Genomic DNA, 16,000 nt, shown 5'->3' on the forward strand with positions numbered 1-16,000 from the left:
GCCATTGAAATATCTAGATCCGACGCCATTGGACAAAGGTCCAGGCATATAGATATAAAATTTAAACATGTGAGACAATTATCTCAGGATGGATTTATTAAAGCAGTGCATTGTGATACTTCAGAACAATTAGCTGACATATTGACAAAGCCTTTACCTTCTAAACAGCACAAATATTTAACTTCTAAATTGTATGTCTTGTATTGTCCTGAATCTGAATGTAATTGGTGTTGCATAACGAATCGGCATTTAGAGGGGGATTTGTCAGATGTAAATGCCTTATTCTATAATGTGTAAATAGTATATGAATGGGATATCAGGGGTTAACTTATCCTTCTATTCTTAATGTATTCATATTTCACCACTCCCTCATATAGCTCCACCCACTGTATATATAAGGAGCCACCTTCACCCTTTTCCTCGCTTCTATCTGTGAATATTCAGTGAATATAGAATGCCTATTGTAAATAAAAGGAAGTATATTTAATCCTTTAACTCTTACTATTATTATTGAGTCTGATCCTAAAAATATTGCAACAATATTAAAAAGGCAGAATATTATATTTCCCTGGATGAGAAATGGAGAAGCATATTTTACAGACAAAGCAGCTCCCACCTTCCTGCCTCCCACCCTTTGTTAATGGGCCAGAGGCAGAAAGTCAATCCTTTGTCAAAGGACATTTGCAACACAATAGCAACAGAAACTAACACAATGGGCCCTATCTAGCAACCAAAACTCACCACATGTGACCTGGGAAGCACATGTGACCATCAGCCAGCAAGTCTAGTTAAGACCCCCACCCCCTGGGAGTCTGACAACCAATCAGGATACTCTTTCGGAGCCCCAAGAAATGCAAACCCAGAGAGAGCATAAAAACCTGAGGATTTACTGTATCTACCCCTTTTCTGTTCAGGAACTCAAGCCATGTGATCCTGTCCACCATTAAACCATCTTTCCAAGCAGTCTCCATGTTTCCAGTGTCTTTTTCCCCACTTGGAGCAGAACCCAGAAGGATATTTCTTCCAACTCAGTGTTTAGTCATTTCAATTAAATTTACAATTTCTATATTTCCTTTTTACCATATTTATTCCTCATCTATTTTTTTAAAAAACCAATATTACCCTTCATCCTCATCTCTAATCTTAATCAAATTCAATTTTTCCCTTCTATTCTATATTATACCCCTTCGCATTGTCATCTATTTTTATATCCATCCTCACATTGGTTAATTATGTAATACAGTTGTTTAATACAAATGCAACATTTTAATATAAATCAATTAGTTATATAACTTATCTTTTTTGTATATTAATCAATATGAACATGAATATTCCAATTATTTCCATGCAATCCAATTTCTTACAAATCAATTAATTATATTTACCAATAATAATAAACCAAATAATTTCCCCCATATATTCCTCCAAACCACAACTTAACCATTTCTGCTTTCAACACAATATACAATTAATAGTATCTCAATTATTACTAGTTAAATAGAGCTTTTTTTCTTTTGTGTTTTAAAATCTTGAACCTCCTCTTGCCCTAAATTTCCCATTGTTTGCAGTTTTGTACCTACCTTTTTTGGTGAGGAAAAAGAAAAAGAAATCTCTCTGCCTCATTTTGTCACGTTGCAGCAAAGACCCTGCTTTCGCTTTCGCTTTTCAGCATAGCTAGGGGGAAAAAAATTTGCTCCAGGAATTTACCTCTTTGCAGCTAGCTCTTTGAAGCCCCACGGCAAGAATTTAAAGTTTTTTTTCCCTCTAGCCATCAGCTGGGACTCCGGAGGCAGCAACAGATTGGGAGTGGGCGGGGTAAGCGAACGGCGACCGGGCGATCCAACAGAGGCAGAGGGTGAGGGTGAGTGAAGGCGTGGGGGGGGGGGCGAGGGAGGGCTTTGGCGACCTCTGTGAAATGGCCGTTCGACCCCCAAAGGGGTCGCGACCCCCAGGTTGAGAACCGCTGCACTAGATAGATTCAGTTATTATTTAATAATGTTCTCCTTCTGTCACATTATGCATTTGGGCAGGGGGCTCTAGGGTCTCCTATTGTTTAAAGAAAACCATTCCGGAATCCTTTTCTCAGTTTTCTCCCCAAGGCAGCTCAAGAAGATCCACCTATGAAAATAAGAGCAAGACGCAAAAACATAGGAATGAACCAGATCTGCCCCTTTACCAGCAACAGCTCACTGCTTCTCTGTCTCCAGCCATCTGGTGAGCAGTCCAAGCTGGGCCCCACAGCAATGCATTGTAAGACGGTTAGGATACCTGTCTTGTCGGTGAAGGGTGGCACATCTTTCATCTAAACAACTCCCATAGAATCCAGCAAAGAGACCACCAAACCAGCTCAGGCATCTCTCAAGCTGCACCCCTAAGCACATCTGGCAGCTGTTCCATTCAGCTCCTGGATAGGAACCACCCATTCTAGTCTGCCACCAAAGAAGCTGATGTATTTCACTGAGTGATGGGATCCATCCAGAGATAAGCAGGAGGAAAGTCAGGATGTCCTATTTCCCCAACATTGATACACATATCCACTATTTCAGTTGAGAAATATATGCATATATGACCCATCAACCTGTGCATCCTGCTCACTCTCACACACACATAATTATGGTTTAGTTGAGTTTATTAATGTTCCCCAGAAATTTCCTTCACCAAAAACCCAGAACTGTCCCATTTAAGTCCAGCCACAAGCAGACCAATGCTAGTCCACAGAGCAATGGCCAAAGAGTCCACAAGGCACTTGAAAGTTTCTCAACCAACTTAAAACCACAACACAAGAGAGCTCACGAGGCAAGAAAAGTCCAGAGTTTCCAAGGCATGATCCAAGTCAAGGCACAGTGTTAATCCAAAGTAAGACAGGAATCACAAGAACCAGAGAACACACAGCTAGAAAACAAACACCTTGTTCCCAGCGCCTTCATCTGTCTGCTGTGCTAAATAGCCATATTCCGGTGCAGCCCATCAAGAAGGGTGAGGCTTCCTCATGAGTAATCTGGCTGACCTTCTCTGCACCTGCTTTTCATCTGCCCTGCATGTTCTTGGATCAGGTGCAGAAGGCAGTTCCTCTTCCTCATCACTGACCGGCTGCAGCTGCATGCTTTCCCCACCTGGTGCCTCAGGGTTGTGCTGCTGCAGCTGTGTTTGAGCCAACTCGCTCACAGACAGCTGCTTGGAGCCATCAATCAACTCAGCTCTTAATGTGCCGGGAACTGGTTCATCCTCCTCCAGCTGACATCTAGAGAAGTATCTGAGGAAGTATGGGGGGAGTCATTACAATGAACCATAATAATAATCTGTCATGTAACTGTGTAATTGTAAATTCTTTCATTCTGGCCGGAACCCTGCATTCACAGATCTTGGTGCCATAGCAAAAAAAACAAAAAAACAGGCTGTTCTGAACCAGGCTGTCTGGCCTCAGCTCCTCTCCAAATGGTTGGATTCTACTGTTGTGTGAGCTGGTAGACATTTGTGACCCCGCTGCTCCTTTGGATGGAACTCAGAGGAAGATGCAAAGTTAAGCTGGCAAGGATTACTTTTAAGACTCTTTTTGCCAAGTGTTTCTACATATTCATTTGTTTCCTTTATTCACAAATACAATTTGAATTTGTGGAAGGGCAGAACTCTGAGGAGGGCCTGACCCAGCCAGGACCCAGAAGCCTCATGCTTCCATGCCTGCCACTGTCATTGAGGATGTGAGCCAGAGAAGTTGGCAGCCGACCTTCATGTCCTTGAGGTAATAACACTTCTAGGAGCAGACATGACGTTCTCAGTCCTACTGTACAGTAACATGAAAGAAAGGAAGAAATGGCCTCAGGGGAGACAGCATCAAATCTGCTTTGAAGATTTACAGCAATAATTGCACAGCGTTGATCTGTAAAAGTAATTAGTCATTTATCCCCATCCATCTTGGCTGGCTAGATACTGAATGCACTATGTTCCGGTGGGGGTGGGAAGGATGGCTGGCTTCACACCAACGTTTGCTAGACATTCCGAGCACAAATACAAGGAAGCTGAAAGCAGTTATACGTTTAACACCAACATGCAGTTGACTCTTTTTGGAACAAAGCTACTGTGATGGGGGTAGGCAGGTTTAGTCATCCTAAAGCAGTTCCAGATGAAAAAACAAACATATTTCCAGACTTAATTTTGTCAGTAGAAAATTCCTTTGCCAACTGAGAGGCCGGCAGAGAATTTCCACTTGTAAAATTTGAAACAATTAAAAACTCATGTTTGAACTTAAACGATACTGTGGTACAATAGTCCTCATAAAATGTGGCAATGAGTTTCACAAGCTAATTATACTTTTTGTGAAGAACCTTTTTTACATTCTTCCATGTATGAGAAATAGTGGAGAAAGTATTACATCAATACAATAGTGGAGAAACTATTAAATCACATAGGACCCAATTTGTTCTGTTTATAAGGAGAGCACAAGACATTATAGGTATGGAACAGACAAGCCATGGTTTTTATACTACAAAGGTGCACTTACTACTGTAATATATACAGCCAATGCCTTAAAAATCCGGTTTTCTTCCTGTTGTTATGCATTCGTTCAAACCATAGTTCCTTCACTCTTCCTTCACTCATATGATTTCTCTATGTAAAATGTATCAGAACAATACTGGAAAGTGGAGAGTGGGTGGAGAATTCTTCAACCATTGTTCTGTACAGGAGCCCCAATTAAACCATCCCTAAAAGTGTCTGCTCAATCTCTAATGTGAAGGAGCAAAGCGGAGCCAATTGCTTCTTCTGTCATTGGTTCAGCTGTTAAACAACTCTACTTCAGCAGTGTCCAGGAGGGAGGGGTCAAAAAAGCCCAGATGGTGGCTGCAGTCATATGTTCAAATCCTTATTATGCACTAAAAAAAGAACAGTTTTGATCACATGGACATGGCTACATCTTGAATCACCACCCTACCCTCAGCAGATCCCTGTGTTTTATTTGCAGGATTTTTTAAATATTATTTTTTTTTCTTAGAACCTAAGAGGCAGCTGAGACATTTTCCTATTAACATTGGTCTGGTTTTCTAGGTGTTCAGGGATCTTAGACAAGATGTTCTGAATTTATCAATGGCTGCAAGACAGACAAGTTTCTTCTTCAAACTAGTTATTATAAACCTCCAAAATATCCTCCATAACATTTTCCAGCCAAATAAACTGCTTTTTTGCTAATACCCAGCAACCGATGTACAGAGATGCAGTCCTGTGATATTTGCCTGGATACAACCTCCCTTAAACTCCATTATTCCCAAATAAGCAAGCCTGTCTCTGGATTCAAATATTTTAAAAGTTCCAGTGTGAAATTGGAGCAGAAGCCCTGAACAATGGAAAATGGAAAGAGCTTTGGAGAAAAGGAAAGGTGAGGGTGGGGAGGAGGGGGAGGAAGGAGGAGAGCTGTAATGACAAGACAATGCATTCTGCATTTTTCTGATTTAAAAAAATAATAATCTTGGAAATTGGAATAGGACAACTCACTGTGGTGCTCTCACCCCAAGCCAACTTACGTAGGACAATTCGCCTTGCGACAATTCAGCGCAGGATAACTCAACACAAGGTAACTCTACTGTTATCTGCCACTGCTTCTTCAACTATTTTAGTTTATATCATTCACAGTTCATTTTGTCCCTCCTTTAGCAGCCTAATGATTCTGTTCCCCCACTTCTTCGTAATAAAAGGAACTAGGTGATTTGAGAAATACAAGAGTTATTCTAATATTGAAGAAATGGGGGACTAGAATCATTAAAGAAAGGATGCTAAAGGAGGGACAAAATGAACTGTGAATGATAAAAATTAATGTCAAATAAACAGTAGCAGATAATAGTACAGTTGTCTCGCATTGAGTTATCCCACAATGATTGGACCGGGGCAAGTCAGCAGTGATGAGCACAGCCATGGGGTGTTGTTCTAGACCTTTCCATCTTGACAGCCTAGCCTGGCACAGGTATGTGTGAGTGGCAGGAACATGCGCACCTGCAAACCTCCATTTGTGTGAGCGGTAGGCGCACCCAGCCTTCATGTGTGTGCACTTGCCCATCTCTCCTGCAGCCTGGTTTACACCAGGCCACAACCTGGTAATAGTCTGCAGCTCAGGGTTTGGGAAGTTGGAGCCCCTGTTCTAGACCCCTTGAGATGGGCAATAGGGATGGGGTGATTGTTAGAGTGTGACTTGCCTAGTATTGATATATTGTCCTGCCAGTAATTTATTTATTTTATTTATTTTATTGAATTTGTATACCGCCCTACTCCCGAAGGACTCAGGGCGGTGAACAGCCATAGAATAAAACATATAAATACAAAATTTAAAATAGATTAAAACGAATTAAATAATTTGGCTGAACAAATTTAAAACCCCAATAATTTAAAACCAGATTTAAAATTTCCATTTAAAAGGGGAAAGACTTAGGTCAGGCTGGCTTGATGAAATAGGAAAGTCTTGAGTGCGCAACGGAAGGTGCGCAGATCCGGGATCCTCCGTATCTCCAGGGGGAGCTCGTTCCAGATAGTAGGTGCCCCCACAGAGAAGGCTCTCCCCCTGGGGGCCACCAGTCGACATTGTTTGGCCGACGGCACCCGGAGGAGCCCCTCTCTATGGGAGCGTACTGGTCGGTGGAGCGATGGCACCAGCTGACTATATAGGGACATCGGAAACCACAGCCACTCGGTCTTGGATGGGTTGAGCCTGAGCCTGTTTCTCTCCATCCAGATCTGTACAGCCTCCAGGCACCGGGACATCACTTCAAGGGCATCGTTGGGGTGGTCTGGGGTGGAGATGTACAGCTGGGTGTCGTCAGCGTACTGATGGTACTCCACCCCGAAACCATGGATGATCTCGCCCAGCGGCTTTACATAAATGTTGAACAAAAGGGGCGAGAGAACTGATCCTTGTGGCACCCCACATATAAGGGGCCTCGGGGTCGACCTCTGCCCCCCCATCAACACAGACTGCGACCAATCGGAGAGAAAGGAGGAGACCCACCGTAGTACGGTGCCTCCCACCCCCAACTCTTCCAACCGGTGCAGCATGATACCATGGTCGATGCTATCAAAAGCCGCTGAGAGATCTAACAGGACCAGGACAGAGGAGCACCCCCTGTCCTGAGCCCTCCAGAGATCATCCACCAACGCGACCAATGCCGTTTCTGTGCTGTACCCAGGCCTGAAGCCCGACTGGAACGGATCTAGATATGTTGTTTCATCCAGGTACTGGGGGAGCTGTTGTGCAACCACACTCTCAACAACCTTCGCCACAAAGCGAAGGTTGGAGACTGGATGATAGTTAGCCAATACTGCCGGGTCCAGGGAAGGCTTCTTGAGGAGAGGTCTCACCACCGCCTCTTTCAAGGTGGCGGGAAAGACACCCTCGCCCAATGAAGCATTTATAATCCCCTGGAGCCAGCCTCGCGTCACCTCCCGGGAAGCCAGCACTAACCAGGAGGGGCACGGGTCCAACAAACATGTGGTCGCATTCAGTCTACCCAGAATCCTGTCCATGTCCTCAGGGGTCACAGGATCAAACTCATCCCAGAAAACATTCTCAGGACCTGCCTCCGTCATTCCCGCTGGATCTACCCAGTCGGAGTCCAGATCTTCCCGAATCTGAGTGATTTTGTCATGCAGATACTAAACAAAATCCTCGGCTCTTCCCTCCAAGGGGTCCTCCCGTGCTTCCTGGTGGAGCAGAGAGCGGGTCACCCTAAACAGGGCGGCCGGGCAGTTATCTGATGACGCAATAAGAGCAGCAAAATGAGTACACTTTGCTGCTTTTATCGCCACTAGGTAATTCTTAATATGAGATCTTACCAGTGTCCGGTCAGATTCAGCACGACTGGCCCTCCAACTACCCTCTAGGCGTCTTTTCCAGCGCTTCATCTCCCTTAGCTCCTCGGTGAACCAAGGAGCCAGGTGAGATTGGCACCGGGTCAGAGGTCGCAAAGGCACAACTCGATCCAGAGCTCCAGTGGCCGCCCTATCCCAGGCGGCCACTAGGTCTCCAGTCGAGGCGTGAGCCAGAACCTCGGGGATTGGCCCAAGCTCCATCTGGAACCTGTCAGGTTCCATTAGGCGCCTGGGGCGGTACCATCTTGTCGGTTCCACCTCCCTGCGGCGGGGTGCAGCAGTTCGAAGGTCAAGGCAAAGGAGAGAGTGATCCGACCATGACAAGGGCTCGATGACTATATCCCCTATCTCGAGATCACTCAGCCACTGTCCAGAGACAAAAACCAAGTCCAGCGTGTTTCCCCCCACATGTGTAGGGCCATGAATTAACTGGGTTAGGTCCATAGCCGTCATGGAAGCCATGAACTCCCGAGCCACCTCAGATGCCTCACCCACGGACGGCAGGTTGAAATCCCCCATGACCATAAGTCTGGGGGTATCAACCGCCACCGCGGCGATAGCGTTGAGAAGCTCGGGCAGAGCTGCTGCCACGTGGCAGGGAGCCAGGTACGTGATCAGCAAATCCATCTGAACCCCATGACCCCGCTTCACAAGGAGAGACTCACAGCCGGCCGTCTGAGGGACAGTGGCCTCCCTCGGCCTAAGGCCTTCTCTAATAACAACCGCTACTCCCCCACCCCTCCCCTGTGACCTCGGCTGATGGAATGCGTGGAAGCCTGGTGGGCACATTTCTACCAGAGGGACCCCTCCCTCCGGGCCCAACCAGGTCTCCGTAATACCCGCCAGGTCCGCTCCCCCTTCCTGAATAAGATCACAAATGAGGGGGGCTTTATTTACTACAGACCTGGCGTTGCACAATAATATTACAATATAATACAATATTACAATACAGTAATATTGTACTCATAGTGTTTGCTACAGGTTTTTAAATAGTATTTGTATGGTTATTTGGAATGAAATAAGTAAACTACTAATTCATACATCCTACTGGTAAGGATGTCTAGTTAAGGTAGATCTGCCAAAAATCCTAACGACATACAAGGTGGAAATAAAGAGTTAAAATTTTCTGCACTTCCCTTGTATTTTTAAAGCTCAGAACTTTTAAGGGAATGAAATGAAGATGATCTATCCCTAATGTACTTCCTGCAAATACAGCAAAACATGATACTCTACTCTGGCTTTCTCCTTACAACACCCCTCTAAAGAATGTCACTTTTTGTCTCTGTTCATGTATTTTTATTAGTATTTGTGTGAGTGTGTGCATGTATAGGTATACATCAATAATACCTTTCAACATGAAGGACTATTAGGTCTTCAATTCCAGCTATTCCTCTAGATAAAGTGTTAACATTTAACTGGAATTCTTCAGTCTTTAAAATTTTGCTGCATTATTTCATATCCCTGTTTTTATATAGTATTACGTTTGTATTCCACATTTTCTCCAGTAACTAAGTTGCACAAATGAAAGGGGAGTCACACTCATTCTCCTCCTCTTCCTCCAACTCCTACTAGAGAAGGGGATTGGGTCAAATGAGCAAGGGAGGCTCCTTGGTCCCCCAGGCCATTTCATCACAATGTTTTTCTTCCAAGTAAAGACACAGATCTTTTTACTTCCTAAGGTGCACATGCCTGTAAACTTTTGGGCATAAATGTAATTGCCACTCTGCAGTGTTTTATCTGCCATTTCTCATGCTGGCAAGGATCTCATTTTGACAGTGATTGCCTGTTGCAGGAAAATTATTACCTTCAAGTGTATTGCTAACTGGAAGACAAATACATTCAGATTTTAAATGGATGTGGGGCAAAATTGCAAACAGTAAAGTACAGCAGCCAATGTATAATCTTTACTGTATGGTGAGGGAGGAAAACTGAGCATCAATACCTATTATTGGGATATAGGTATTCTTCTAATTCTGATCTATTGAAAGATATAACAGTTACCAAATCATAGACACCCAGAATATGCATCTCTTCAGCTGAATCATCTGTGGATTTTGGAGATATCTATCATTATCAAATCATTATCAATTTAAGCTGTGAGTTACACCTCTCTCTTTTTCCAATTATTTAAATGTTCCTCTTGATCTAATCATAATTCACATTCCAAATACTGGGCTGTTTCGCCAGATTCATCTTGAACCTATTAGCGGTGCTGAGTCTCAGCTGGAGATTAAGTGTACCATCGATTGCAAAAGCCTGATCCTTTGTTACTTTTCCTGCCTACTTCATGCCACAAATATTGCTATTTCCCCCGCCCCCAGTGGTGGGATTCAGCCAGTTCGCACCACTTCAGGAGAACAGGTTGTTAACTTTCTGAGCAGTTTGGTGAACTGGTTGTTGGAAGAAATCATTAGGGCAGAGAACCGGCTGTTAAATTATTTGAATCCCACCACTGCCCCCCCCCCCAAATAATAAGACACTGGAATCTTTTTTTCTTCTTCTGGAAATGCAATTTAAAAAAATTATAGCTGTTTCCCAAATAATTTTATCAGTGGGCAGCTGATTCAGTGTAGAATAACCATCAAATAAAGTAGATTAAAACACATGCTGATGGAATGCAGGCATGCTTTTATTTCTGTTGGTTTAATTTCCTTTTAATTTCCTCTTTTGAAGCGGACAACTTGATCAGTATACCTCCCTACATAAAGCAACAAACTGCTTTGCTACAAGCAACATATTAGAATAGAATAGAATAGAATAGAATAGAATAGAATAGAATAGAATAGAATAGAATAGAATAGAATAGAATAGAATCTTTATTATCACTTTAAATGTACACTAATCAGCATACATTAAAGCTAAATTTTGTTGCATTCAGCTCTCAATAATATATTGTTGATATAACAATCAACCAATATTTTCCATAGTTAGTTTAAATCTCAAGGCAGTTTCTGGCTAGAGGGCTTAACAAGTACAACCAACAAAATGTTGGTTGTCCTTCTGGAGCAGGGATGGGATCTATGGCCCTTTTATGACTTGAGGATTTTAACCCCCAGCATGGCTGGCTCAGGAATTCTGGGAGTTAAAATCCACAAGTCATAAAAAGTCCATAGTTCCCCACCTCAGCTCTAGAGTTTCAGTCATCTACCCTGTTATAGTCACATGGATATCCAATTATTTTTCATCCGTCAGTAGTGCATAAAACTGTGATAATAAAATATCACCCCAAGAATCACATTTGTCCCAATTCAGCCCCAAGTAAAACAACTAACAAACTGGAGATAATTAACAAGGTACATCTTTATAACATAAAAGATGATTATCCAGCAATTCTCCAGTAAGGAAAAAGGGCTTTGCATAAAAACAATACATATATGGTTTTCCAATATACATATTCATTTGACTAGTTTTCATGTTATTCATAAAGAATAGCTGGGGATGGTTATAAAAATGCACATATTTCTTCTTGAAGAATGTTCCTTCCACTTACAACTTATATAGACACTCTTTTACCATGGAGAACAACCAATTACAGACTAAAGTAGTTGTACCAATTCATTAGGTCAATTGGAGTTTACTTCAGGAGTTTTCTTCAAGGCTATTTACTTCCTGCTAGATTTCAATCACAATGTTGTAGTTTCCATCTTAACTTTTTGACTCTCCCTGACATTCCTTTCCTGATAGACCAACAACCTGATCCAACAGGACATTTCTTATGTTCATAAACCATGTAATGTTTAGAAAATGCAGCATTGATGCTAGTGAACTGAGATCAAATGCATCGCTTTAGTTAGTGGCAACCAAAAGTCACCCTGGGTCTTCTTCCTTACAGGGTCCTATGGTCATAGGGCTAAAAGTCCCATTGCTTCCTGTCTTTGGTGCCTCTCTTTCCTGTGACTGCCCCTCAAGTACTGGAAGGCTGCCATCATGTGTTCCCTGAGTCTTCTCTTCATTAACGGGCTCATACTCAAGCAGTGATCCACCAGGACACCTATATCCCTCTCACCGGCACGAATGTTGAGCCAGGTGCAGCCTATTCTGTGCCTGCACCCTTGGTTTTTCCTGCCTATGTGCAGGATCTCACTTTTCTCACCACTGAACTGCATCTTGTTGGATAGAACCCAGAGCTCAAGTCTGCCAAGATCCTTCTTGAGTCTATCTTCCAAAGTGTTCGTAATTCCCCTCAGCTTGGTGTCATCCGCAAAGTGGATGAGCTCATCCCCTCATCTAAGAGTCATTTACGAAAAGGCTCAAAGATGTAGAGGAAATAAAAAGTCACATCAGTGAAGACAACAAATGTGACAGAATCCTGAAGTATATTTTTTTCACCTTAAGGAGTAGGGATTCTTTTCTCCCCAGTAGGTTGAATTTTAAATTGTTAATAATCTGTGGCCACTGAACTGCATGGAAACCTGGCAGCTGCAGAAATATTTTCCCAAATATTTTAATGGTAAATACTGAAATGAGTTGCTTCAGATGTCTCAATGGTATTTACTGTTCCAAGAAGTTTTTAAGAGGCATGGCAGCTGAACTATTAAAACATTTGGGTTCACTTTGCAAAACTAAACCAATAATGTTAGTTGGGGGGAGAATGGCATTAAAGTTGATTTGTTAACATTTTCTAGAAGACACAATGTTTTTTTTGTTTTTTTTTTAAAAAGTCTTGTGGCACTTTAAATACTAACAAACCTATAGGGCAGAAAGTTAGGGTGAAATGTAAGGCTTCGCTTTGATGGCATCTTGCCATAAAAGGTGGGGGGGAGGAAGCAGGGGAATATAGGGAGGGGAGATGACAGGAATCAGAGGTGCCATCCCGAGGCAAGAACCAACGGTTGAACGACCAAACTTTAGAACTGTTACCAAAACACCTACTTTGAATACCATGGGACATTAACAAAATGACCAGGGGGGAGGGCTCAGGAGAAGGGAAAAATCACTGGGTTTATGTGGGAATATTCAGATCTGGCTTGCTTACGCTGTAACCACCTGGCTTTAGTAAAAGTATACCTTTTACTACAAATTGAGATGAGAGGGTCTTTCTTTCCTAAATGCCCAAGCTGAGACAGCCCTGATACTATTTGATTAAATGCAGAGAATAGTACCCTGAGTCAGAAATCTTTATATATGCATTTATGGGGCTCTTCCAGACAAATCAGTATTTCCACCTCCAAGGTCCCTGTTTGTGAATCAAAGTGACCTTGCCAGACTGGGAAATAGGTCCATTTCCAAAGTGAGATAGCCTCTTCTACATGTTTCCTGGATACTGCTACCTTCTGAATTAGAAAGAGAAAGTCAAAGCTCAAGGAGACCTGATCTAAAAGGCTATACAGTATATTACTTCAGGGCCTTCCACAGGCAATTCTTCCAATGTGGTGGGCTTCTGACGGTCTTTAGTCGTGGAGCCAAGCAACCAATTAACTTCAGAGGTTAATCAGATCAGCTGCTGCTCCAGAGGAATCAGCTGCAGTCCTCTGTACATCAGAGTAGGTGGTTTCCCACATTCACAAACCTTCGCGTTCTGCTTGTGGGCTCTTGGTGTTGCTGCTGGCAGCTCCTGAGGGCTTGGGGGTAGGGCAAAACTAATGGTCTTGTGGAAAGGGGGGGGCAGAGAATAAATGTAACTTTCAAAAATAGCACCAAGTGTTATCGTTTACTTTCTACTGCAATTCTTCTTCCATTAAAATGGGCCAGCATGAAATCAGAGTTCTGATTCCTGCCAGCATTTGATTTGGATGATTGGAAAAAATATTTTTGCTCCAAAAGGAATGAGACTTTGTTTAGATTTCTTTCTGGTTCCCGACTGTTTTGGGGAGCTGCTAAAGTCAGATCAGCTTGTTCATTGAACATGCTGAGTGCCGAGAAGCCATCTCCTCTGCATTTCTGCTGGCAAATATTTCCCAACCAGCAGCCTCAATCAGCCCAGAAGATGCTGGCGAGCACATAAGGGTCTGTATCAGCATCCAGATGCCGGGTCAAGAAGGGGACAAGATGTAGTAGCCTGTTGTTTCATGTTGCGGCTTTTTCTATTTTGTTCTAGCACAGGAATAGGCAATCTTTTGGTAGCTGGACGGAGAGGTTAACATTTTCTTTAGAGCCCAGGCCACAGTGAGGGTGCAAGGAAGAAGAAAAAAGTCAGGGTCATGTAGGTACAGCCGAGAGTATTCTTTCGCTAGATCTCTGGGAAGGGATAGGGACGTTTTCCTTTCCTTTTTAAACTATGTAAAATCTACATTCAGGCTCAAACCACACCTTTTTATGCTTCCCATCCCCAAATGGTGAGAAATAGCACACCACTTTCCTATATTGATGACTTTGCAGGGGGCTAAGAAGACAAAGGGGACGTGTTGGCTCAGTGGCTAAGATGCTGAGCTTGTCAATCGGAAGGTCGACAGTTCAGCAGTTTGAATCCCTAGCGCCGCATAATGGGGTGAGTTCCCGTTCCTTGTCCCAGCTTCTGCCAACCTAGCAGTTTGAAAGCACGTAAAAAATGTGAGTAGAAAAATAGGGACCACCTTTGATGGGAAGGTAACAGCGTTCTGTGCGCCTTTGGTCGCCTTTAGTCATGCCGGCCACATGACCACGGAGACATCTTCGGACAGCGCTGGCTCTTCGGCTTTCAAACGGAGATGAGCACCGCCCCCTAGAGTCGGGAACAACTAGCACATATGTGCAAGGGGAACCTTTACATTTAAGAAGACAAATAATGGTTTGCATCAAGAAACAACTCACTGGAGCAAAGGACAGCCTCCTTGCATGGACAGAACAAACCATTTCTAAGCATTTGGTGGAGAGAGAATTTCTCAGTTGTTATCCTGAATTAATGTTCCCCAAAGGCCAGAAATTTACAGCTTTTGTTTTCTTTTCCAGGCTAGTGGTAGGAGCTCCATATGAGATCAATGGGCCCCAGAAAACGGGAGATGTCTACAAGTGTTCAGTGAATGGCAAGACCAACAGCACATGTTCCAAGCTCAATCTAGGTAAAGCTATGGAATGGAAGGGCTGAGCTTATTGTCTCCAGCTATTGCTCTGAAAGCATTAGAAGCTACGCAAAGAAAGGTTTATATTTACATACAAAACTCAAGTCATCTCAAAGTAGATGTTGTTTATTATTTATTATTAAAAGTTGGTGAGCTGAACATAGTGAAGTATGTTCACCTCACCAACTTTTTTCTTAAACAAGTGAGCAGAACTTGTAAGCCAGAAGGAGAAATTTATCCATCTGAAGAGCCTGGGTTTATAATATTAACCTCTATGTATTACTGAAATACGATTCCTAGTATTTTAGCTGAGACTGGATCTGTAGGCCCAAGAGGTTTTGGAACAGATGGTGCCTAGTCAACCAGATGTAAGGTCAATGGGGAGAAAGTGTTACAGTTGTCAAGGAGAAAAGATAATGATGATAGTGGTGATGAGGAGACACCAGGCTCTGTCTTCAAGGGCTGTGACATTTTCCCACAGCATGTCTTGACTCTGACACTTTTTTCCCAAGGAAGAGTAACTCTTTCCAATGTGTCGGAACGAAAGGATAACATGCGCCTGGGTCTCAGCTTAACTACCAACCCCAAAGACAACAGCTTTTTGGTAAGAAATTATTTGTGAACAATTTACAAATACTCTTTTTGCTGGAATTATCTTCAGTGGTTTCTGACCTGGAGCCCACCGTTCAGTCTCCTATTAGGCAGAATAAGATAGCTGCCTCAGACTGCTGTTACTGGGTTTCATGCAAATTCGAAAATTAACAGAATAAAAGATTTGGAAGGGACCTTGAAGATCTTCTAGTCCAACGTCTTGTTCAAGCAGAAGACCCAATACCATTTCAGACAAATGGAGCACCCACAACTTCTGGAGGCAAGCCGTTCCACTGGTTAATTGTTCCCACTGTTAGGAAGTGTCTCCTTAGTTCTAGGTTGCTTCTCTCCTTGGTTAGTTTCCATTCATTGTTTCTTGTCCAGCCATCAGGTGCTTTGGAGAAGAGGTTGACCTCCCTCTTTTTTGTGGCAGCCCCTCAAATATTGGAACACTGCTATCACGGCACCCCTGGTCCTTCCTTATACTAGACCAACTACACCCAATTCTTGTGATTATTTTTCTGCATGATTGCCCAAGATTAGAAGACAGGTTGCTAAAATTTTCTGCTTCAGGTGATTTCCCTTGA

General features: G+C 43.0%; 1 protein-coding gene across 2 annotated transcripts in view; it reads left to right on the forward strand.

The window, feature by feature from the left end:
• The window catches only part of ITGA11 (integrin subunit alpha 11), a 121,494-nt gene that overhangs the window by 39,670 nt on the left and 65,824 nt on the right, over positions 1–16,000 (forward strand). The window contains exons 3-4 of one of the 2 annotated variants that reach the window (XM_034435488.3): positions 14,713–14,822; positions 15,335–15,426. In XM_034435488.3, the coding sequence (XP_034291379.2) occupies positions 14,713–14,822; positions 15,335–15,426 (202 nt within the window). The remainder of the gene's footprint in view (positions 1–14,712; positions 14,823–15,334; positions 15,427–16,000) is intronic. The other variant, XM_087877910.1, reaches the window with a different exon arrangement.

Source organism: Pantherophis guttatus, chromosome 13 (genome assembly GCF_059756535.1).
Source record: "Pantherophis guttatus breed Tessera chromosome 13, ASM5975653v1, whole genome shotgun sequence".
Classification (NCBI taxonomy): Eukaryota; Metazoa; Chordata; class Lepidosauria; order Squamata; family Colubridae; genus Pantherophis; species Pantherophis guttatus.